General features: G+C 31.6%; 1 protein-coding gene and 1 long non-coding RNA gene across 2 annotated transcripts; one reads left to right on the plus strand and one right to left on the minus strand.

The window, feature by feature from the left end:
* Positions 1-11,483: 11,483 nt before the first annotated feature.
* Ciz1 (Ciz1 zinc finger protein) lies at positions 11,484-18,606 on the minus strand. Its single transcript, XM_065505369.1, has 8 exons — positions 18,470-18,606; positions 16,653-16,934; positions 16,540-16,587; positions 14,691-15,049; positions 13,345-14,167; positions 12,956-13,279; positions 12,160-12,869; positions 11,484-12,091 (listed from the first exon to the last, which is right to left on the minus strand). Exons 2-8 carry the CDS (start codon positions 16,929-16,931, stop codon positions 11,881-11,883), a joined length of 2,754 nt encoding a protein of 917 aa, XP_065361441.1. The 5' UTR covers positions 16,932-16,934; positions 18,470-18,606; the 3' UTR covers positions 11,484-11,880.
* Positions 18,607-21,379: 2,773 nt separating this feature from the next.
* Positions 21,380-22,412, plus strand: LOC135955078 (uncharacterized). The gene is made up of 3 exons (XR_010576285.1): positions 21,380-21,864; positions 21,936-22,022; positions 22,100-22,412. It is a non-coding gene; the product is annotated as an uncharacterized LOC135955078 (long non-coding RNA).
* Positions 22,413-23,509: the final 1,097 nt, after the last annotated feature.

Raw genomic sequence — 23,509 nt, forward strand, 5'->3', positions numbered from 1 at the left:
GGGGAACCTTGTATGGGGACTAGGGAATTTGTGTAAAATTTTATTAGGATTTCGGAATAATCAACATATTTACGACTGCTCAACCAGTATTCTGGGGGAATATTTGTATGGGGACTAGGTGAAATCATGGACAGATATTGCCTATTTTCAATATTAAACAAACCTTACAGAGAATATTTGTGGAAAATTTCAGGCAGCTAGCTCCTTTTGTTTGGGATCTATCGTGTTTTCATCAGACAGACAGACGGACGTAGCTAGATCGTCTTTGAGGACCCAGAATATACATATGTATATACCAATGTGCTTCTGCAACAAATACTTTGATGTTTTACAAACGGAATGACAAAATCAATAACCCCCCAACTTTTTATACCCTTCACCTTCGTGAGAAAGGTATATATAAGTTTGTCATTCCGTTTGTAACTTCTACATTTCTCATTTCCGACCCTATAAAGTATATATATTCTGGATCCTTATAGATAGCGGAGTCGATTAAGCCATTTCCGTCTGTCTTCAATAATTCTGTCAGACATGCTTTCTTCTCTCTTTTGTCATTCCGTTTGTAAAACATCAATGTATTTGTTGCAGAACCACATTGCTATTTAAAATCAGCAAAATCGGACAAAAAATGGCTGAGATATGAGGAAAAAACCAGGACAACCTCGATTTTTGACCTACATCATTTGACCCAAGTCATTAATATAGACAATATGGATATCTAATTTTTTAAAATTTAAAAAATTTTAAAAAACAATTTGCAATATTTTTTTTCCAAAAAATATAAAAAAATTTTATTTTGAAGTATAATTTGGTGAAGGGTATATAAGATTCGGCACAGCCGAATATAGCTCTCTTACTTGTTTGACATAAAAATATTAAGACTTTCCTATCTATATTCATAATAAACCAAAAAATGTGGTTGAATTATAATATGACCTAATTATTCTGAAAACTAGTAGGGAATATTTTCAAATTCGTTTATCTAAAATTTGGAATGCCTTACCGAGAGAATTGAGAAAATTTTCTTATACACTTCCTCAATTAAAATTAAAATTATTAGAACTTGCAGAATCGCATGTTTATCTTAACGCGTAACAGATTTATAAAGATTATTTAAAACTATACTATGTACTGTTAAGCAATGAAAAACAATAAGAATCTTATCCAGCATTCATTATGGCTTGTTTTCACTTTTACTATTTATTGATCTCAAATCTTAATGATTACTTATTTTGTACTTTATTTACTATGTATAGTACTTTAAATTTAAATGTATATATTTTTGTTAATTGTAGTTTTTATATAGTTAGTAGCTTTTATTAACCATATAAGGCCCTTAAGGGCTCGGTTATGTAATTGAAGAATTAATAAAAAAAAAAAATATACAATTCGTTATATATCAAGTACCTCATTTTCACCTACTATTTAAGTACGTTCAATGACTGTCTAGAATTTGAAGTCATTCAAACATTTCGATTTTTCGTTTCAGTTCAACAAGTTGTTGTTAAATTTATTTCATTCGAATTATAAGATTGTCATAAACGAAATAGAAATAAAAAACAATTTACAATGCAATTGTGCTTTAAAATGTTAGTAATAGCTTTAAGGTTATAACAATTTTTTTTTTTTTTTGGTTCTGGTTTTTTTTTCAAAACTGACTGATAGTCTGTGATAGTCGTTGCAGTGACTTCTTTTTGATGGGGATTTTAAATAAAGACATTTATTTTATTTATTTCTTGATTTGTTTTATTTTTTTTTTTGTGCTAAGAAGACAACATCGTCAACATTAAACACAGTATTTGACAATTAAGTAGACAAGTATAATGCAATTTATTAGAAAAAAACCTCGTAACTAAATGACAATGTTTTATGTTGTAAGACAAAAGTATCATAATAATAATAATAATGATAAATTACATATTTATTTTATTAGTAGTATTATTAGCCATCTGGTTTAATTATAATTAATTTATGGAAGAATTTAAAAAATTGAAAACAAAACAACATGTAAAGAATGTTTTTTTTTTTTGAATAATTCACACTCTGCTTAAAAGTAGCTTTAGTGTAGTGTGAAATAATATTTTTGTTTTGAATTCGAAATCACGCAAATCATATAATAATCGTGTAAACTAAACACACATCTTATCAATTGTAATATGATGCTGATATACATAAAATAATTCACAAAACTAAATATTCATACATATGAGAGCAAAAGTACTTTTGAAAAAGTCTAAAAGATGGCGCTTGTATTATTCAGCAACGAACTAGAAATATTTGGCATCGTACAACCGTAATTGTGCCGTTTATACGCCGACTTATTGAACAATCTTACCCCCATTTTCTCAATTTCTGGTTATTTTTTATTGTGACGATAACTGACAGTTCTCATACTTTGGAGGTTTATCGTTACGAAAAACGATAACCAGATATTGAGAAAATGGGGGTTAGTGTCTAAGATAAATAGTCGCTCTCCTAGCCAGGAGTCCGCAATACAATTACCAGACACATCATGTTGGCCTGTTATCCATTATACCCAGCAAAAAATAATGGAAGTGCATCTTTACATATGACATTTTAATCACATCTAAAGTTGCAAATGAATCTTTTCTACCTCTGAAGATGTGATTTTAAATATGGGTATTTGACACTGAATTATAAATATTTCGTTGATGTAATTGTTTCCTACATTTTTTGAATTTTATAAAATTTATTAAAACCTGTAAAAATTGGTATACAAACAATTTTTACATTTTTTAATCATTAAAATTAATCAACCATTGTTTCATAAATTTTATAACTACATTAAAATCAATTCATAAATGCTCAATTACATCACTTTTTTTCTATTATTTATATTTCCATCCAAGATGCCAAAAAATATAGGTATCCACTACCTACATTAAAATAACACCTTAAAATCGAAATTTAATCGCATCGAAAGCATCGAATTTATTAAGTAAAAAGTTGTCAAAAATGAACAACATCCCTCCAATGACAAGCTAATGTAAAATTCATAGCTTTTTCACCAAAATTGGAAGTACATCAAGCATGCTATTTGTTGTGAAAATTCTGCATCTTCTTCCTCACTTTTTTTGCTGGGTAGTCATACAATAATGTGTCGATTACAGATGACAGTTGCGTTGCCAGAGGGCAACCACAAATTTCTAGTTGCCATTTGCCAACAGAAAATGATGCTGCCAGACTGAAGTTCTGTTGCCATTCATAATCGACCCATAAAATTTCTCTCCACATTGTTGAGTGATGCCTAGCATTTCCGGATCCAAATTTGAGCCATGAATAAAGAACTCAAAAGGATCATCTCGAAACTATTGTTAGGTTAGGTTTAATTTGCTGTTTCCCGAAGTAAAGGACAGTTGGGTCCTGCTGTGGTATCTTGTGTTCATCGCACCATTCGTCCTATGTTTCATGGCCGCCATCATTATTCAGCTATGCTCTTCTTTCAATCAATTTGTGGATCTTTGGATAGACTGGTTTTGTCAATAAACATTTGTTGACCAAGAATATTTTGTCTCAAGTCCTTAAATGCCTGACTGTGACAGATAAGATGTTTAGTCTCCTCTTCATTCTAGACATTTCTTCTTCTGCAGAAATAGTTTTAAAGGATTCTTAACCTTTATGCAGGTAATGCGATTTTTGAAACGGATTATAAACAGATTTATCCTTAATCGTGTCTTATTCTTATCCATGTTGGACTAAATTTTGTTGGTCGCTTTGCATGTGGGTTCACTTCCCCATCTTTCTTTAGCAATTAATTGAATTTTTTATGAAATCACGAGTATCCATTGAACAATACAAGGGTAACCGATATTGCCGGGTATTCTTGAACAATTTTCAATGTGGTGTGCACACTCTTTATGGATCTAATTGACTCTTTAGGATATCCCTGTTCGATATTCCTTGATACTGAATTTGTTCCGTGGCTAATTTTATTGACATAATTTGAGCTTGAATTATGCTACATGGAAGCTTAAGGTATAGTTTTAGATTCAGCTGATCCGAAATGATACCAGATCCTACATTGTCGTGGATCGAAAACCGGCTCATTATCAGGGAGAACCATACTGACGGTACTCAACATTTTGACATGACCGTACATGTTATCATAATCGCCACTATTCTCATAATACATTCGAACCTGTTTTGATGATTTTTCTTCTCCAGTGGTAACCACATGCCCCGTATAATAAATAGGATTTGTTTGATAACAAAATGCCCCAGTTTAGGCCAATTACCTTTTGTTTTCTTTTAATTTCTTACACTACGCCGATATTTAAATAAAAACAATCTTTGGATGATTTTATAATAAATAAAATTTAATATCGTACGTGACAGATTTTTTTCTTATAATAAAACAATATATATGTATTCTGTAAATACAGTGGTTGACAAAACAATGAAAACTTTTCCAAATATTCCATATGTAGCCCAAAATTTAAAATATTTTTTTTTAAATAAATTTTTTTTTTAGTATTTTACTTGTATAGTTTTATTTCTATAAATTAACTGAAAAACAAACAACATAATTAATTATATTCCGAAAAAAGGGAACAAAATTAAAAATATTCACTATTTCGCTACTGACAAAACAATGGAAACTTTTAAACTTCTGCAAGAAAGAAATGTAAAACGAAAATAATATTTAAAAGAACGATGTAAAAAGCATCCTGTTTTCAGTTATTTTATTTTTAAATTCTGGTAATTTTTCTCAATTTCTTTTTCTAAGTTTTTCGCATAATTGCTTTTTTCAAAGTTAACGAAAATGTCTAAAGTTAAGATTTGTGAAGACTTAAAAAATAAAATAATTAACGATTTTAAAGCTGGTTTAAAACAAAAAAGTATCTGTGACAAATATTCAATAAATAAATCAGAAGTTTCAAAAATTATAAAGAAATTTCGTGAGACCGGTTCTGTAAAAACTCAACATTTAGGTGGAAGACCTCGTAAGACTATTCCTAGACAAGATAATTTAATAGCGAGAGAGTTCAAGAAATTCCGAAAAATAACTCCTCGAGAGGTTGTTAATAGCCTAAAATTAGAAATAAGTACCCGAACAGTTAGTCGCAGGACAAATGAGGCTGGTCTTGGTTGCTATCGTCCTGTGAAAAACCCACACATTTCTAAAAAGAACCGTTCTGCTCGTCTAAATTATGTCAATCACATGCCTCGTATAATAAATAGGATTTGTTTGATAACAAAATGCCCCAGTTTAGGCCTATTACCTTTTTGCTGCAGTATAGTGCAATCGCTGCTTTATTGGTATAAGTTACATTATCGGTTACGAGGTGATTCTAGGTGTAACAAACTAAGGGATTTTGTATCTTGTGAATAGAACTAGTTCTGGTTGGATTTACTTCTAGTTCACATTCCTGGACCATTTTCGTAGGTGTTGTAATCCCTCGTGATCGATACAGAATACCTCTATCAAGAAAAGCTTTATTGTGATGGCTAAGTGTAAACGATAAATTTATTATAAGGATGAACATTAGGGTGGGTCAATTTGTTCGGGCGTGAAAAAACGTGACAGGCGTATAGCAAAATCGGAATCTACACGAAATTCTAAAAAAATGTCCATAGAAAGTATGGGTCTAAAATCAAAATCTAGCTCCCGCTGAGAGACTTCAAAATAAACGTTTAAGAAACTTCACTGATTGGAACAGAATAGACCCTATAATTCTGAAAGGGCATGTTGAGTAGATCATTTTTGTAGAATAAACAGTTCGCCAAAGTTATGTTGTGGAATTTTATGGGGATAATTTTTGTGGAAGATCTTAACCCTCTATCTCCACTCTTTAGGGGTCAATTTGACCCTTTTTCGAGAAAATCAAAAATCCTTTAAAAAATGACGTTTAAGGATTAAAATATTCTACGAAAATGTTTGCCGGAAAATTTCAGTGGGGGTCACCAAAGATATCAAAGTTGTAAATAAAGCTTTTTACTCTTAACTAGCAAATTTACAAGCCACCTTGGGTCTCACTTTTTTAAAAAAAATCTCCAAAACTCTATTTATGATCCGAATGAGCTGATATTTAAAATATAATTAAGAGTAAAGAGCGTTATTTACAACTTTGGTATCTTTGGTGACCTCCACTAGAATTTTCCGGCAAACATTTTCGCAGAATATTTTAATCTTTAAATGTCCTTTTTGAAAGGATTTTTTTAGATTTTCTCAAAAAAAGGGTCTAGCCACGAGATGTCAATGTCAATTTAGAGCATCTCGGTCTCGTACAGGAGAAGGAAAATGTGTTCAATCGATGTATTGCAAAATAACAGAACGTATATCATTCCTTTTTACTGAAATTTACACTGACTTCATTCCCATTGCTCCATGTACTGAGAGACGTTAGTGCCGATCCCAACCTATGTGATATTTTATTCAGGTATCTACCAAAAAGTTTTTCATAGAAGAGTCAAAGAACGCCGGCTAAGCTTTTAGAATACGTTTACAATGTATAAAACGTCCATGCGATCTATTGACTTTTTGACTGCAACTGATGACGTTTGAACGCTGAAATCATCATAAATTTAAAAAATTAAGAAAACGGCTAGGCGTAACTCTTTAATATACTCTTAGCCCGGAATATATAACAGCAAAATCAGTGTAAGACTCTGGATATTATTGAAATGTATTATTATAACTCGATGTATATTAAAATTATGCTTTAATGACTACAAAAACTAAAAATTACAAATTCATACTTTCATAATTTGTGCAACATTTTCCAAAAGCTGTATGATCCCCAGAATAGCATGTGCTACGAACCATCAAGTTGCTGTTATCTACTATCTATTATGTGATAATTTGTTTCTACTCCACAGTAAATACTGACTGTTCTCCAAACACACTCCTCGTATTATTGCTCTACAGACTACAGATTTCAATTCATTAAAATATTTGCAATTTTTCATTCAGTTTTTCAGTTTTTTTTTTTTCATTTTCACATTCGTCGTCTGCTGTTATGGGCGTGTGACTTTCATTATGAGAAAATCTAAAATTATTATAAATCTCGTAGATTACAGTAGTAAGTAGATGGTGGCATGTGATTAAAATGTACGGCTACAATCAAAGACGCAGGAGACCCAAATAACAATAACAACAATAGAAGAAAAATCATATACTAAATTAGGTAAAACATACACATTGTTTAACAATTAAGTTATTTTTTTTTTAATTTATGTTGACGTCAGTTACAACTATTATTTAATGTCTTGTAAGAAAAAAACACACAAACAATTATACAATTTTGTCATAATATTTTCAAACGCCCAGTTTGTCGGTCAGCTCTTTGAGCTGTACTTACTTAGCTGATGTTTGTTTTAATTAAGACTTGTACTGCGTATGTCAGTCAGCTTGGTTTTTGGAAATTTAAAGTCCAACTTATTATAAACAATTTTCTAATTTGTATACGATTCACAATGGGTAGTAAATAAGAGCACTGGTACCATCAGTTATTCCACACTGATAGTGTAAAAAATGGATTGTTTTTTTTGTCAACATGGGTCAGTGCCCAAATAGAACAGAATTCATTGTACTTAACATTGAGTTGCTGCACCCATTTACTATATAGAGTCAGTGGATCTTTGGAACCAGCCCTATTATTTCCATTGACCATTTTGTAAGTATAATCGCCATCTTCTCCCGTTCCATGATATTCAGTTTGCAGCTCAACTTACTATACAAAATTACATTAACATCTGTGTTGCTCGCAAATATCGGTCAAGAGTCAGATATCATATACTTCATTGTAAAGATAACGAGTTCAGCATATATGGGATTTATGATAAGTCCGCATCCGATTTAAGCATTGGATTCAGAACCAGATTCCATAAAGGTATTGAGAGGATACCCCCTGAATATTAGAAGAACCCAAGGCTGAGATGATCCTTCAAACTCAAGAACCTACTTCCTTATTAACTCAAAAAATCGATAATGCCACAATCGTGTAATCACCATTATAGATTAATTTCCTTAAAATACCCAACAGCTCATTTATATCAGTCCAAGTTGATATCTCTGTTATATGCGTAGAGAAAAGAAGATAATAGATCTGAATAAATCATATTATTGAATTGAAATTATTCCGGTTGGGCGTTCCTCACAGTATTCGGAATGAATACAACCCTCGTTTCTCTCTTAGATCTTTCATTAGTTTAGTAATTTTTTATATTGGTATTACAGTGAGACCTCGATTATCCGTAATGGTCGGGACCGGGAGCATTCTGGATAATCAATTTGTCCCGTTAATTGAGTACCAATTTTAAGTAGTTTTTTAATACATATAGTTTTTCGATAATGACGTTTACGGCTCTATATTGCACCCTGATCCATCAGTTGGATCAATATCGTCCAATTTGGTGGACAAACTTTCACAATAAAGTTTTCAGCATTAAGGCAAACTGCTCTCAGGTAAACAATTTCAAAAAACTTCTGTTTAAACTCCATCATCTCATTGGTGAGTTTTTTTCATTGATATGAATACATTTAATTTTTCCACGAAAATTGTAGCAGCTATATAATCAGCTGCATATTTTTCTCCTGCTGCATTAAGTTTGTGAATACAATGTCGCTTTTTTATTTAATTTTGAGTGAACTATTTTAGCCTTAATCCAGAAATTGGAGTTCCCTTAAATCTTTCCTTTCCCATTCATAAACAGCAAAATCTACTTTTGTATATGCTTCCGAATCATCGTATGCAATAGAGGGAATTCCCCTTTTTCGTTTTATTCACATTGTTCAAAAATAATCGAAAAAAATTATGCTTATAATCCCGGATAATAGAGGTAATTACGGTTAAACGATGCAAAAAAATTAAATCGATCCAAAAATATTTAAATTTTCTTTCCCGGTTAATTGATGTTGCCGGTAAATCGAATCACGGATAATCGGGGCCTCACTATAGTTATTGTTCAAAAAAGGGTTGAAATTCGAAACCAAATCGGGTTTCTTCCGATCCTTTTTAAAGCTGTTCAGTGGTGCATTTTCGAATAAGCCCTATATTATTGTCTATTTATTTTTTTGCATAACCAAAATTTCACAACATCCCACGTCGCCGCCATTTGAGTTTTTTCGTTGCAAAAATCATAACTTTTGAACCAAATGAGATAATCAAAAAAATTAAAAGGCATATGATAGATAATTGATCAGCCTATGAAATGAGTGTTTGATTCTACGCCTTTCAGGTGCCTACTTGAAATGTGTGGAAAAATCAATTTCATGGGAAGTAAAATAAAATATTTTTTAAAATTTTTTAATTTTTTATGTTTCTTTTAAAGGCTTTTATGATTTAAAATTATTCCAGAAAAGATTAAAAAAAAATTTGTTTGAAAAAATAATTTGTTGGTTGGTTTTTCACGGTCATGTCAAAATTTTACCTCTAGCAAAAAATGGGGCAAGAACGGGCAGCTGGAAATTTTTGCATTAGGTAAAGGAATAATCTTATTTTGAAAATATGGCAAATATAGAAATTGAGTTTTTTTATTTTCCTTCAAAGTTGAGAAATATTGAAAAAGGGATAGTTGGTAAATATCGATTTACCTGAAAAAAAAGCAAACAGTACAATTTTTGTATATTCTTTTCTTAATAAATATATCTATCAAAAGAATCAAAAATAATGACGATCAGTTACATAGTTTTCGATATATTGTATCCGAAAACGGACCAAATTACCTAAAAATTGTGTTTTTTCGAAAACTGAAAATTAGTCAACTTTGAAGGGCTATATCTTCTGAACAAAAATCTGATTGTAATAAGAGTAGCATTTCGATTCAAGTACATCTAAGGATATATTTTCAGCCCAATTATAAATAAAAATTCCTCGGGAGTTTTTTCTCTTTTCGCATTTTTCCTATTTTGACCAATTTCTATTTTTTATGTCTCATTAGAACGACAATTACGTACACATTTCTATTATTTTCAATTAAAATAGCTGATCGAACGAATTGTCATTCGGTATTATGACGCACATTCGTTACTTACCTAAGGTTGTAAGTAACGAACCTGCATAAAATTAACGAAAACATTTCAGTGGTATTTGGTCCACCAAAAACAAATAAAATTACAAATACTTTACATTTTCAACAATTTTTTTAATTTTATTTGCAGTGTCGAAAGCAAAATTGTGTTCGTTGAAAAATTAGATGCACAACGAAATTTTCGACAGCGATGCCAACTTATAATACGAATTTTACATTCGATAGCCAACGAATATCCTTTGTCGAATGCAACTCATAATAGGGGCCTAAATTGCAAGAGTTTTTAATGGCAAAATTTTTACAAAAACTGGAAAAAAATGCATTTTTTCCATTGTAAATGCATCTCAAAACTTCAGAGGGCTTGCGGCACGTCTTAACCCCAACCGATTTACCTAAAATTTGTTCAGAATGATTTTTTTTACTAATGTTCACCAAACTGGGGGGATGAGAATGGCCAAAATCCAACTTTCGTTTATTAAGGGCATCCCTACTGTTCCTGTTCTACGCTGTTCAACAGCGTGTCTTTTAATTTGGATAAACCCTGGTGGAGACCATTTAAAGATCAAATCGTAAATTTTTGGAGGACCATTTATAACTCTAGTTGAGTGCCATTATCACTCTTAATTTGATTGACAAGGTTTAAGCGTCCCAGCTTCCTATATGAAGATATTAGTCGACTAGGAACTTGAATCGAAGTAGGATAACCTGACAATTTGTGAGTCGTTATACTCCGCCAATAAACTTCAAATACCAAAAAAACATAAAACAAAATCAGTTCAACCCTCGTAGCCCATAAGACATCACTTATTCAACACTTTGTTATAATTTTGCTTGAAATTACACACAATTAAATTTTAAACTAATATTTAACAATACACAGATGTTAAAAGGAAACTTTTAGGAAAAGTAGACCACTCTTTAATTTAAAAACTAGCCGCAGCATATGATATTACGAAAGATCATAAAAATACCAATTTAAAAAAGGTTTAAAATACAAAATTGCCATAAATAAATGGCCAACATATGCAGAGGTAAATGTGTACAACAATATAAGTCAACTAACTTTATGAACCTTAAACAAAAGTGAATGTTTTTAATATCGAAGTTTTAGTTTGAACCTACAGTTATACTAAGGAAAGCAAAAAAAAAAGAATGGGTTTTTAATACAATTATTACAAGCCAAATATGAACATTTTTCATAATAAGCCACTAAAAATGCAATACAAATTGAAATTTCGTAAAGAATATAAGCGGAAGCTTTTAATGTCCAAAATAAAAAAATAAAAAAAAACGGAAAGAAGTGGAACACAAAAGAAACACTTGTAATTGCTTTGTTATGCCTGAGAAATTTAAAGATTTAGTTTGAATAAATATTTAATTAAATTGAACGTTAGTTAAATGCCGCTCTGAACAAACAAAAACACTTTTTTTTATAAAAAATAAAGAAAGGGAAATAAATAAGCCGCACTATAAATTGAATACTATAATGGTTTGTATTTTTGTTTGTTTTATTGTTTATTATATGTTTAAATTTAAAAAAAAAATGAATTTTATAATTCATTCATTCACAAGTTTGTAGGTCTATTTGTTTGCTTGCTTGTTCATAATTTTAAAGTGAGAAAATTATAATAAAAAAATTAAATACAAATAAAAAAAAATGTTAGGTAATTTTAACATACCTACATGAATGAAAAAGAAAGAAAAAGTGGAGTGAAGTGAACTAAATACAAGTTGAGGCAGAAATTTTATACATCATAGAAAAAATATAACTCAAATGTTTTAATTTTCCGAAAGAAAAAACTACTGGCGGTAGAATAATTAAGGAAAGATTTAGAAGAATAATATAACAAATTAAGTGCAAACATTCAAGATCTTAATTATAGGAATTTATTTTTTAGCTTCCGCTGATTTATTTGCAGTCGACGATGCTGACTTTGTTAGACGTTTGGGTTTCGAGGGTGTGGGTGTAGGTGCTGCAACAACCTTTTCTTTTTTAACTTCTGCGTCTTTTTTGTTATTGTCTTCTTCAGTTTCTTCCTCGTTTTCCTCTTTAATGTCATCTTTTTTGCCATTAACTTCTTTAGTTTTATGTTTCTCACTGCGATAGATAAAAATTAAGTAAATTAGATAAATGTTTCTATTTTTTTTAGGAATTTTTGCTGTTACCTCTCAATATCTATATTTAAAACAGAATCATTTTCCTCTTCATCCTCATCACGTTCATGGGGTTCAACTTCTCTGAGTAAATCTCCCAAGTCCTTGTCAACATCTTCCCATAATTTGTTTTCCTGACCATCCTTTTCGTCATTATCATCATGTTCTTCATGATCCTCCTCCTCTTCGACCTCTTCAGCATGGCCTTCTTCGATTTCCTCATGCTCTTCTTCCTCTTCTTGTTCATGTGCTTCTGGCTCATCCTCTTCCTTGACTTTCTCGATGTTTTCCTTCTTGTCACTCTCTTCTTTTTTTTCTGACTCTAATTTTTTGCGATCTCTGGCTTCTTTACGTTTCTTAGCCTGTTTCTCTTCTTCCTTATGGCGCAAGTAGGCCTTTAGATGGGATCGTTGTAGACAATGTTTCTTGGTATAGGCCTCCAATGTGCCCTTGTCAGCCGAATAATGTTCACAGATTTCACAATAGAAAGCAGTGATTTCCTTCACAAATTCTGCACCCACGGGTGTTCTATCCTTATCTTCTCCCTCTTCACTGTTCTCCTCATTGGTCTGGGTTTCATTGAGCAAGGCTTCCATATCGGCATCCATTTCTTCATCAATCTCTCCCACTGAGTCGACAGTCATGAATTTATTCAAATCGATTTCACGCATTTCTTCGTCTCCGCTATTCTCCGTATCCGAGTCTTGTTTGCGAGCCTTATTCTATAAAGTAAATATAAATATGTATGATAAAATATGATTTTGCAGAATTTTTAAAAAAAAAAGGAATCAAAAATAGTTTTACTTACTCTGATATGTTCCAAAGAGCAACGATGAGTCTCATACAGTATGGGACTCTTAAAGGCCAAATGACAAGTGGAGCAATATGGCATGAGGAATTTTTTCATAATTTTATGATGTTCCGACAGCTGATGTTTGGCTTTGGGTTGCCTGTAGTGTAAACGGCAAAGATGACAGAATTTCGATTCATAAGTTTCCTTGGACTTCTCTTCGAGCTCCTTTTGGGCGGCCCTTTGGCGAGCACGTAGTCTTAGTAGGTGGGCTCTTTGGCGCATAGCAATTTGCCTTAAGGCCATCTTGTGTGTACGGGAATTCAAGTGATACGAATATTCCTATAATTATTAGAAAACATTAATAAAACGTTGCATTTCATATGGAAACTCGATAAATTTCTAACCTTAAATGTTACACACTTCATGTTACAGTGTATACAGGTCAGTTTAATGAAACGGGAATTGCCACCACGTCGTGAAGGACTGTTGCGATCGTCACGTCGTGAGTTGCGAGACTTACGCTCTTTGCCGTCATCTTCGTCATCACTGCGAGCTGATTTCTTACTCTTTCTATCCTTGTCCTCCTTATCTTTGTCGTCCTTTTTCTTTGTGGCCGAGGAAGACGATGATGATTTCTTGGCACTCGATGAAGATTTGTCTTTTTTCGATGAGCTGCTTTCGCCAGTATCCTTTTTCTTACCTTCTTTCTTTTCAGCCTTTTCTCCATCCGCTTCTGTAGCAGTCTTATCGGCGTCTACATCATTATCATCGCCATCGTCGGCTTTATCGGCTCCCTCTTCACCCTCTGTATGTTCTTTATCCTTATCGGCCTGTGACTTGTTGTCATCATGCTCTTCGTCGTCACCACCCTCGTCGCCTTCATGTTCATCATCGTCGTCATCGTTGCCCTCTCTGGAGGCCGTAGCATTTGCCTCGTCCTCTTCATCATCTTCGGCATTGGATTTTTCCGAAGATTTGGAACGTTTAGATTTAGTACGCTTTTTCGTCTCACCACCATCTTCATTCTCATCTTTGTCCTCATTTTCCGCCTCATCTTCGTCGTCATCCTCTTCTTCATTATCGCTGTGCTTGCGCTTCGATTTCTTCTTCTCACCATCACCATCCTCATCTTCATCCTCGCTGGATGAACCATTTTTCTTGTTACTCCTTGAAGATCTACGTGGACTCTTGGAGGAATTTCTATCAAGACGACGTCGTCTAAGAGAGCTATGAATGATTATTGGATTTGTTTGTGTGTGTTTTAATAGACGTATTTATGTAGGTATGATTATCAAGGGGGGCAAAAATTAATTTAAGATGAATATTTGTTTGTCTTGTTTGTTTTTAACAAAATAAAATAATTTGTAGTTATTAAATTCAAAAATTATGATGTAGAGAGTTACAGATGGCTGGAATTGTACTGTAAATCAATAGACAGCCATTTTGTTTGTTAGAATTTTGAGATTTCAAGGTGTGTATGTGTGTGATTATTTTGATCGTTTAACTTATGGGAAGCTTTGGAAAACTATAGAGACTGTGGGTATTTGCTTTGTTTGATTTTTTTTTTCAAGTTCAAAAAACAACAGTCCTCGTAGTTTCCATTTTCTTTGGGGCAGACTTTTTGTCTTTTCAATACCCAAATCAACAACTACTTCCCAGTTTCAGTTCAGTTCAGCCTTAAAACCTTCAATTTTCAACTCAATTCTCAATGTTTGCAAATTTTTGTGTGACTAAATGTGGGGGTATTTACCTCGTTAAACGTGCAATTTTCAAAACTCGTGCACGATCTTTTTGTTGGGCATACATAAGTTTGCGTCTCATAATTCTCAAATCATTCGATTCACGGCGCACAATACGACCCGAACCGCCACGTCCTGTACGCACACCACCACGATTGCTGGAACCACGTATGCGTGAGACAAAGCCACTGCGTACAGGCGCTCTTTTTGGTGGTGGTCCCATAGGTGAACGATGTCTGGGCTTGGAGTTGTCACGATCGCTGTGTCTCGAAGTGTTGCCGCCGCGTGATGTTGATGTTGAGACCGTTGGTGGTGGAGGTGGTGGTGGGGTACGATTACCTCTACCCGTTGATGAAGTACGTCTATAATCCTAGATTTATACCATGATGAGAATAGATTTGTAGACGAGTTTATTTTTATTGAATTTGCTTTTTGTTTGTTTGTGTTTTATTTTTGGGTTCTTTTTTTTAACAAAACAACAAGAACATAATTTGTCTTAAGAACTTTGGCAGTCGAATTTTTAGAGATGGTTTTTTTTATATATATTATTTATACAACAACACAAATATAATACAGTTTAGTTTCTATTCATTTTGTGATTTTAAATGATTTATTTGAATGTAGTTCTGGTCATATATAATAATACGTGGTTCATTCGTCTCAGTCTAGATTATGATTGTTTGATATTGGTTCTTATTATGGGAAGTGGTAGTAGTAGCGATCGATTTGATAACAACAACAACATAAGAGGGTGCGTTAGGAGCTTCAGGAAGCCTTCATACATATATAGTTATATTATTTATTGATTGATTGATTTATTTTGTATAGATATATATTTTTCTATATTTAGAAGGAAATTTATCAAACCAAATTTTACCATTGTTTAAGATATTATTTTAGTTAATGTTTCTGTTTCTGTGCTTTCTACATTAAAAATAGTTTCGTTACATGATTCATTCGAATGCGTTCTAGCCTTGACTTGCGTTTCTTTATTAAATACATTACATACATTTATATAGCAATGATTACAGTAGTGCGCTAGTAGGCAGTAGTAGTAGTAGTGGTATTTATAGAAAAATCTTCATTCACATTTATGGATCTGATCTGATTTGATTGGTAGCACGCTTTTCTGCTTTGGAAATACATAAAATGAAAAATGCTTTTTGTGTTCGCTTGTGTTTTCTTGCGGCAAACAATATTATATAGATTTATATTATTATTATTATTATTCTATGCAGTATGGCTCAATTTCAATTTCGCTAAAGGTTGTCATAATAATCAATAATACAGAGATATACAGTGGTAGTAGTAGTAGATAATTAGGTAGAGTAGAGGTAGTTAGGTAGTAGATAGTAGACATGACTTTCTGATATGGAGGATACTTTTTGAAGCCTTTTCTTACAAGTTCAGTTTATACATATGCTATTAATTTATGCTTTAATACATAGTGAACCCAATGAGATCTCTTAAGCTTTCTTGTTATCAATCATTGGAGAGCGTAGAGCCTCATTTTGGTGTGTAATTCTTTTTAACGTTTAGTATACACAATATCCAGTTGTGTTTGATCATTTTTCATGATTTGTAAAGTAAAAACACAGCTCTTTTTTTATAGACTGTTTGACTTTTTTGTGCTCTTTCTAAATAAAACTCTATGGTTTTTTTTTTGATTATAATAATAAATATACATAAAATAATAAAATTATTATCATAGTTAAATGGTTTTTGTTAATAAATTTTGTATCTTATCATTTCAAATGTTACTTTTAGATTCATTTTTTTTCTTTTTATATTTTTTTTGTAAGTTTAAGCATGGTATGAAAGGTTTAGTTTAGTCTAAGTCTTGAAATTAAATATACTCACGTCTTGACGAGATCTTTTCATATCGGACGAACGGTCACGAGAGGAGTCCTAAATTAATAAAGAGGAAATGTTTTTAATAAAGTAAAGATTTTGAAAATTATGATAAAACTTACCCTAGCGTAACTACGTTTATGACTTGTATCGTGACGACTACTGCTAGATGTATTGAAACGATCGCGATTACGTGAATCATAGTGACTGCTGCTACTGCCACCATGGCCGCCAGAATTATAACGTCCGCCACTGCTGCCAGCACCATAACGATCAGAAGAACGTGCATTATTGTGTATGCGGCCACCGCTATTGTAGTTTGAATTGCGATAAGATGATCCACGATGGGAAGAGCTACCGCCTCCGCGATTATTATAACCTCTATTATATCCTCGTACCATTTTCTGAAAGTTTTAAGGAAATAAACATTGTTTTAATAAATAAATTTAAGATATTAAAAAAGATCACTAAATATTTTTTTGGTGAAAAATAAAATATTAACTTACAAATTTACCTTGGAGACATTTCCATCTATAATTTTGAAAATTTCAATATTTTATTACCAATTTCGACTAATAAACTTACACACATTGTCGAATTAGTCACTTTTCTAAAATTAATTAAATCGGGAGTTTTTCAAAACGTTTACGAGTGGCTGACTAATTCAACAACGCATAGCCGAAACGAATAAAGATAAAGACATGCAATTTAAGCCATAGGTTTCCCTTTCCCTATGTAGATCCACTAAGCAGGGATTTTTTAAAATTCAAAGGTTTAGGGTGTTAAAACGTGTAAATTTCGAATTATTATCTTTTAAACTGATACGTATACCAAAAATAATTAAAATGCATCTTTATCTACTTAAAAAATTAGCAGAGGTGTTTAGTAGTTTTTGGAAATTCGAAATCTTTAGGGGTAAAAATGGGAGATTACACATATACCATTTTTTTACTGACTAAAACGGCTTATAAAATAGTGGTGAATAGGTGGCTGATATGCTTCTGAGTAACAAATGGTGAATAGGTGGCTTAGTGGTATTAAGGTAACAAAAAGGGGAGAACAAATTGTAATTTTTCGTTCTTCAAATGGAACTTTTTGAATTTTCTATATAATAATGAAACTAGAATCATGAAATTAACGAACTGGATTAGCTAGTGAACTTATTTATAAAGCGACTTATCGCAAGGAAAATATGTTATTCTAACTTTGATGTGGACATTATTTACATTTAGATTATAACAAGTTGTAACAGCTAGACTGTCGTCGAAAGTTCATTCCTGGAGAAAAAACTTCGTTTTGATACGGCCGAGTGAGACATAGGTCGACCCGGATCAATGATCCAATTGTGGTGGGAATGAAATGAAATTTGTGATGTGGCCAATGTAAGAGCAGTATTATTCCTTTGTGCATTCAATAAATTACAATTCGTTACATCCCTAACATATGTATGTATTAATGAGTCATTGAGCCAATGTGCAAGTTTAATTTACAAATATGAAAAAAGGCATACAAAATAATCGTTATACACAGTTTTAATTATTGAACAAAATAGGTAAACTGGAATATGATAACCAAATAGGCATGAAGTCGGTGGAAAATTTTCAAGAACAAGCATAATTTCCTGCTTAAATACCAAAGTAGGCGGCACATTTGCAAAAGTCCCAGGTAAGCCGGGGAAATAATTTCTGTATACTATATATCTTATTTAACAATTAAAACATGAAAAAAACACCAACTCATTAATAATTTCACCATTCAATTGTACAAAATAAATTTTAAAACAGAAAAAAAAAATAATTTAAAATTATGTGTATGTACATGATAGAAGCAAATGTAATATTTTATGTATTCCCTCCTTAAATTTAAGGCATCGCAATAAAATCGATATGGCTTTTTAAGCCCTCACATTTAAATCACCTAATTTATTAAAAAAACTTACCTGTGTTTATTAAATTTCTGTGTATTTATAAATTATCAAACAAATTTTATATTTTTTACAAGTATTTGCTAATTTTCTTCACAAATTAAATAATATATTCAATTTTTCCTTATTTTAGACTGACGATAATTGTCTGAATGCCGTTTAAAAGAAAAAAATGGCGACGAACACAAATTGCACGAGTAAACGATAAAAACAGGGTTGTTGTATGTATAAGAAAATTGAGCCGCATGTGTAAATCAACCACTGGCAAGCAAAATGCATTTTTGGCAGTGATGCCAACGATTATTGATCAAAACGCGCTAGAAAGCGCTAAAAATTATGAATATTGTTTTCATATGAGATCCTTTGTTATAAGCATATTGCATATATTTCGTCTAGATAATTGATAAAAAATACAATCGCGGCCAGTTTCTCATCAGCTCTATGATTGTGCCTTGCTAGTTTGTAAAATCATAAGATATATTTAAATTAAAAAGATAACGTATTTTGTTAGAAATTCAAGTATATCTTACTACTAAAAAGGGATTTGAAATAAATACTCAAGGGGCCAACGACCGGAATTCTACAATCGGGTTTGAAATACAGACTTCCCTTAGATTATGGAAGGCTTTTCAACGTTTGCCTAAAATATAGAGTAATACAGAAAAAGTGTTTTTGTAAAATAACCCCCATTTTCTCAATATCTGGTTATCGTTTTTCGTAACGATAAACCTCCAATTATCATTTTTTTGTATGAGAACTGTCGTTAAAAAAATAACCAGAGATTGAAAAAATGGCAAATATAATTGAAATAAAATTATCTTGTGAGAAAATTTAAATATGTGTTATAAACATATCACAAAACCAGACTATGTAATTCCAAATAAATAAATGACAAAAATTAAAACATTTTGTGGAAAAAGAATCCCATAAATTCCAAGTCAATTTTAAAATTTGAACAATTTTTTTATGTAATAATAAAAATACTGTAGAATTTTATAAAAAATGATTTGACTCAAAATTACTGTAAAATTCCAATTTTTTGAATTCCTACAAAATATTGAATTTTAATTTTTTTCGTGCGATCGGAAGAGCATTTTCTAAATAAAAAAGTTAATTTTTGTGCAATTCGAAATAAAATTTCCTCTAATATGTCAGCAATTTCTGGCCGAGACCTGAGGGAAACATGATGGCAATGCAAGAATTTATAAAAAATGATGGCAAGGCTCGGCTAAGACGATAGAGAACGCGTTAGGTTCACCATCATGTCCCCACGAAATTGCTGTACAAAAAAATGATTTTGTAACTAAAAAAACTAATCTCAGCCTTCAACTATTTTTGCTCTATTAATCGTAGCATTGTTTATATTTTATTTTAAAGGAATCGCGATTTCTTACTTACTACATCTAGATCTTAAATTAAACTCTCACTTACCTTGTTCTTCTGCTCACTCCATTATCATGGTTTCTTTACATGGGCATATCACGACACGAGAGCAAGTGGAAAGTTTTATTTTAACAATAACTGGGTAGTGTTTCTTTTTATTTCAATAATTTTGTGTGTTTATTTTAAAAATCTATTGTGAATTTTCAAGTAGTTTTTTATTTTATTTAAAGAAAAATAATTGTGTATAATTTTATATCTTTTTAATTTTATTTTCCACTTCTTCATTTCATCCCCTCAAATCTATTTGTTCCATTCTCTTCTTCCCTAATTCACCCCTACCTTTCTTTTTCCCGCCTTTTTCGCCATCTTTCTTTTTTTCTTAGCACCCCCTGAACGACTATGTAAGCAGTTTAGTAGTTACATGGTTGCATACTAATGTAGTTACTGCATTTACATTAATATGCAACCTTAAGCCGTTCAGGAGACATGACAAATATTTAAAAACTACTGCATATTTAGATAAAAAATTTTAAATTTTAGAATTGATTAAAATATATAATATTCAATAAAGAAAATATTCGATTAAGGAAAAAAATCCCGCAATACCCAAAAAAACAATCTGTAAATACCAATTTTAGGATTTTTGTTTGGAATTTAGCCCACTAAGTCCACGTTTGATCCTGACCTGGTAAAAGAAAAATATTTGGAATACTTCATAATATCTAAAACAGTTTTTGGGATTTTTGAACACTTAGCCTAACCTCAACATTTCGGTAAAAAAAAATTATTAAAATCGTAAGAGCCTTGGAAAAACCCTGGTTGTAAATTTTATACGTTTTCTATTCTAAAACTATGTCTGTTGGGATGTCTTTCAAAAAACTGTATAAAAACATTATATGTTTCTTAGGAAATTGGTTTTTCTAAGAAGCAAAGATCGGTTTTCTGCCAAAAAAATTAAATATTTTCTCAATTTTTGAAAAAAAAACTTTTTCATATGAATTCTTTCATCTATTTAGTCTATCAGTTTGTTGCGATGGTGGAAATGGTTATTGTTTGCCTTCGGGTTGTAGGTTTTCTTTTGGTGGTGTGAATTGTTCGCTGGGTATCTGTATTGTTGTGGGTTAGAAGATATCAGGAAATATTGAGATAATTGAACAATATAATTAAGGGTACTTACCGGAGTTTTGTTAGCGGAGGTCGGGAATCCAGACTCTGGAGGCCTTAACTGAGGAGTGGTGTCTCGTCGTGTTTATCTGAACTGTCCCAGGAGTTCTGTTGCTAGTGGTTGTGTTCCTGTCGTTTGGTTTGTTATTAATGTGGATGTTGTGATTAGTTGGTATTCCTTGTGAATTGTGTTGTTTTTGTTGTGGAAAGTATTCATTCATTCTTTGGTGTTTATTTTGATGTAAATTATTGATTTTTATTTCTTTTAATGTTTCTTGTTTGTATTGTTTATATTTTTTTTAGCTTGTTTATATGATTGTAGTGTTTCGTGTTGTTAATGTCTAGCTGTCAAAAAAGTTTTTATTTGCAGACTGGAAATCATTAGGTAGGGTTGTATTTTTTTAGTAGTTTTTAGTATGGTAAAGCTACCAGATGTAATGGTCATGAGGCGAAATATTTCCAAATTAAGAGAAAATTAATTTTCTCTCTAGATTTGGAAAATGCAAGGCCATCGGAAAAGTACATTGACCTTCTTTTATATGTTATTTCGTGTACTTGTGTGTTGTGTATTTGTTATGTTATTAACCGGTATATGTTTTTTTATTATAGTATTTGTTTTTTTTTATTTGTTATTGCAATTGATTTGCACTGAGGACTTAGCGTAGCTTCAATATACTTAGAATATTTAATATTAAAGTGGCAGACGTTTAGTCAAGTTCATTTTACGAACAAATTTGAGTTCAGATTGTGAATAATATTATTAAAGGAAAATAATATCAATCTTTTGATTTTTGTGTTTCTGAAATTAAACATACAATTTGGAATAGGAATATTGAAAATATTTCAAGAAAATTATTAAACAAGTAAGTTTATAGCGTGAACATAGTTCTGCTTAAATGAGCATTTGCTTAAAGAATATTTTGAAATTCAACAGATTTGTGAAGAGTAAAGATAAACAGTGATTGGACCAGAACTGATTCTTGGAACCATCTTAGAGTCATCAACGGGTAGTGCAGAACCAGTAAGATGTTTAATTTACATGTATATATTTTAAAATATGCATATAAGGTAACGTTTTCTTTATTTAAATTTCATTAGATTTTTATAAAGTGGCAGCACAACCAATATATTACAAACTGGGTGACCCTAGGTTGGAAAAAGCTTTCATTGTGCAGAAGTAAAAGCTCTGTACAAGAAGTAAAAGCTCTCTCCAAGAATTTGTATTTAGCAAGAGTCTGAACCCAAGAAAATAAGTCTTAACTGTGGAGGGAACGGAAATCCCAGTTGGAAATTTTAGAAGAAAAGGGAGGCAAACGTATTGTTCTCAGTGGCTGTAGGGATTAGGTTAAAGTTAGGAATTACTTTTAAGAAATCTTAGAAAATTATATTTTAAACCTATTAGATTAAGTTTTGAAACTATTAGGGCGTTATTTGTAAAAAGGATCCATCGAGATATTTATAAATTAGTTTACCGATAACAAAAACAAACCAGAGAAATATTTAGGTTTTGCGAAATAAATCTGTCCTTCAACGAGCTCTTTTAGGGATAGGAATAATATTCGGGAAAATTTAGTACTACAGGCTTAAATGATAAGCCAATTACAAATCAAGTTTGATCCTTTAAATTAGTTTTTTTTTGTAAAACAGTTAGAATCATAGATTTAATTTAGATCTTAGTTTTTTTTTTTATTGATAATTTTAGTTTTTTATTGATAAATTGAATAATAAGAACAATTTCATCTAAAAACCATAGTAATTTGCTTCCAAAAACCATAATTTGAGACAAGAATAATTTGTTTTACAATAATCAGGAAAACGGAAACGGAAATAGAATAAAAATAAATACAATATATAAAAGCCACCTTAGTATTAAGTTATTGTAATGTAGTTTTGTTAATATTTAATAAATAATGTTTTGGTAAATTTTAAATATTGGTTTTCAGTCGTCTTGGTTCGAGATGGTCAAAAAGGTATAAAAGGGTAAGTTGTTGGTAAACCTAATCAGAAAAAAGGGGTCATATGAACTTAATGTGATGACATAGGTTGGGACTAGGGCAACGACGAGTCTGGGTGTCACATCTGTCCCAGGGTATTAGTGTTTCAAGTTGGTGTACTGTAGGGTGTTTTAATGTCCGTGCATTTTGTATTCTTTTGTAGTGTTCTTTTGTTTACTTTTTATTTTTGTTTTATTGTGCGAAGCAGATATGTGGTGAGGGTTCCGGTGGACCACCCCTGTATAAAGATTTTTGAGCTAGTCAGCGACCCACATACATGACCAAGAGGAGGTTTCGTAACAAGTTATCAGTATTTCCTTAAAACGCGGGATTGTCTAATGCCGCTTTTAAAAACAGTTACATCATTAACTTGCTGTATCGTCCTTTTCTAAATCGTCATCGTCCTTTTCTAAATCGTTGTCAGTAATTATTCTTGTTTCATAACTAAAATATGCGACTAAATAAATTTAGCTCACTGTAATAGTTTCAGGATAACTGCTGATAAATATTAAAA

Source organism: Calliphora vicina, chromosome 3 (assembly GCF_958450345.1).
Source record: "Calliphora vicina chromosome 3, idCalVici1.1, whole genome shotgun sequence".
In the NCBI taxonomy this organism is placed as follows: Eukaryota; Metazoa; Arthropoda; class Insecta; order Diptera; family Calliphoridae; genus Calliphora; species Calliphora vicina.

Excerpts from the sequence above, each read along its gene's own strand:
- Ciz1 (XM_065505369.1), bottom strand. The coding sequence starts at position 16,931 with ATGGTACGAGGATATAATAGAGGTTATAATAATCGCGGAGGCGGTAGC. Across the intron at positions 15,050-16,539 it reads TGAAAAGATCTCGTCAAGAC|GATTATAGACGTACTTCATC; the intron begins GTGAGTATATTT and ends GTATAAATCTAG. Across the intron at positions 13,280-13,344 it reads TGAAGTGTGTAACATTTAAG|GAATATTCGTATCACTTGAA; the intron begins GTTAGAAATTTA and ends TAATAATTATAG.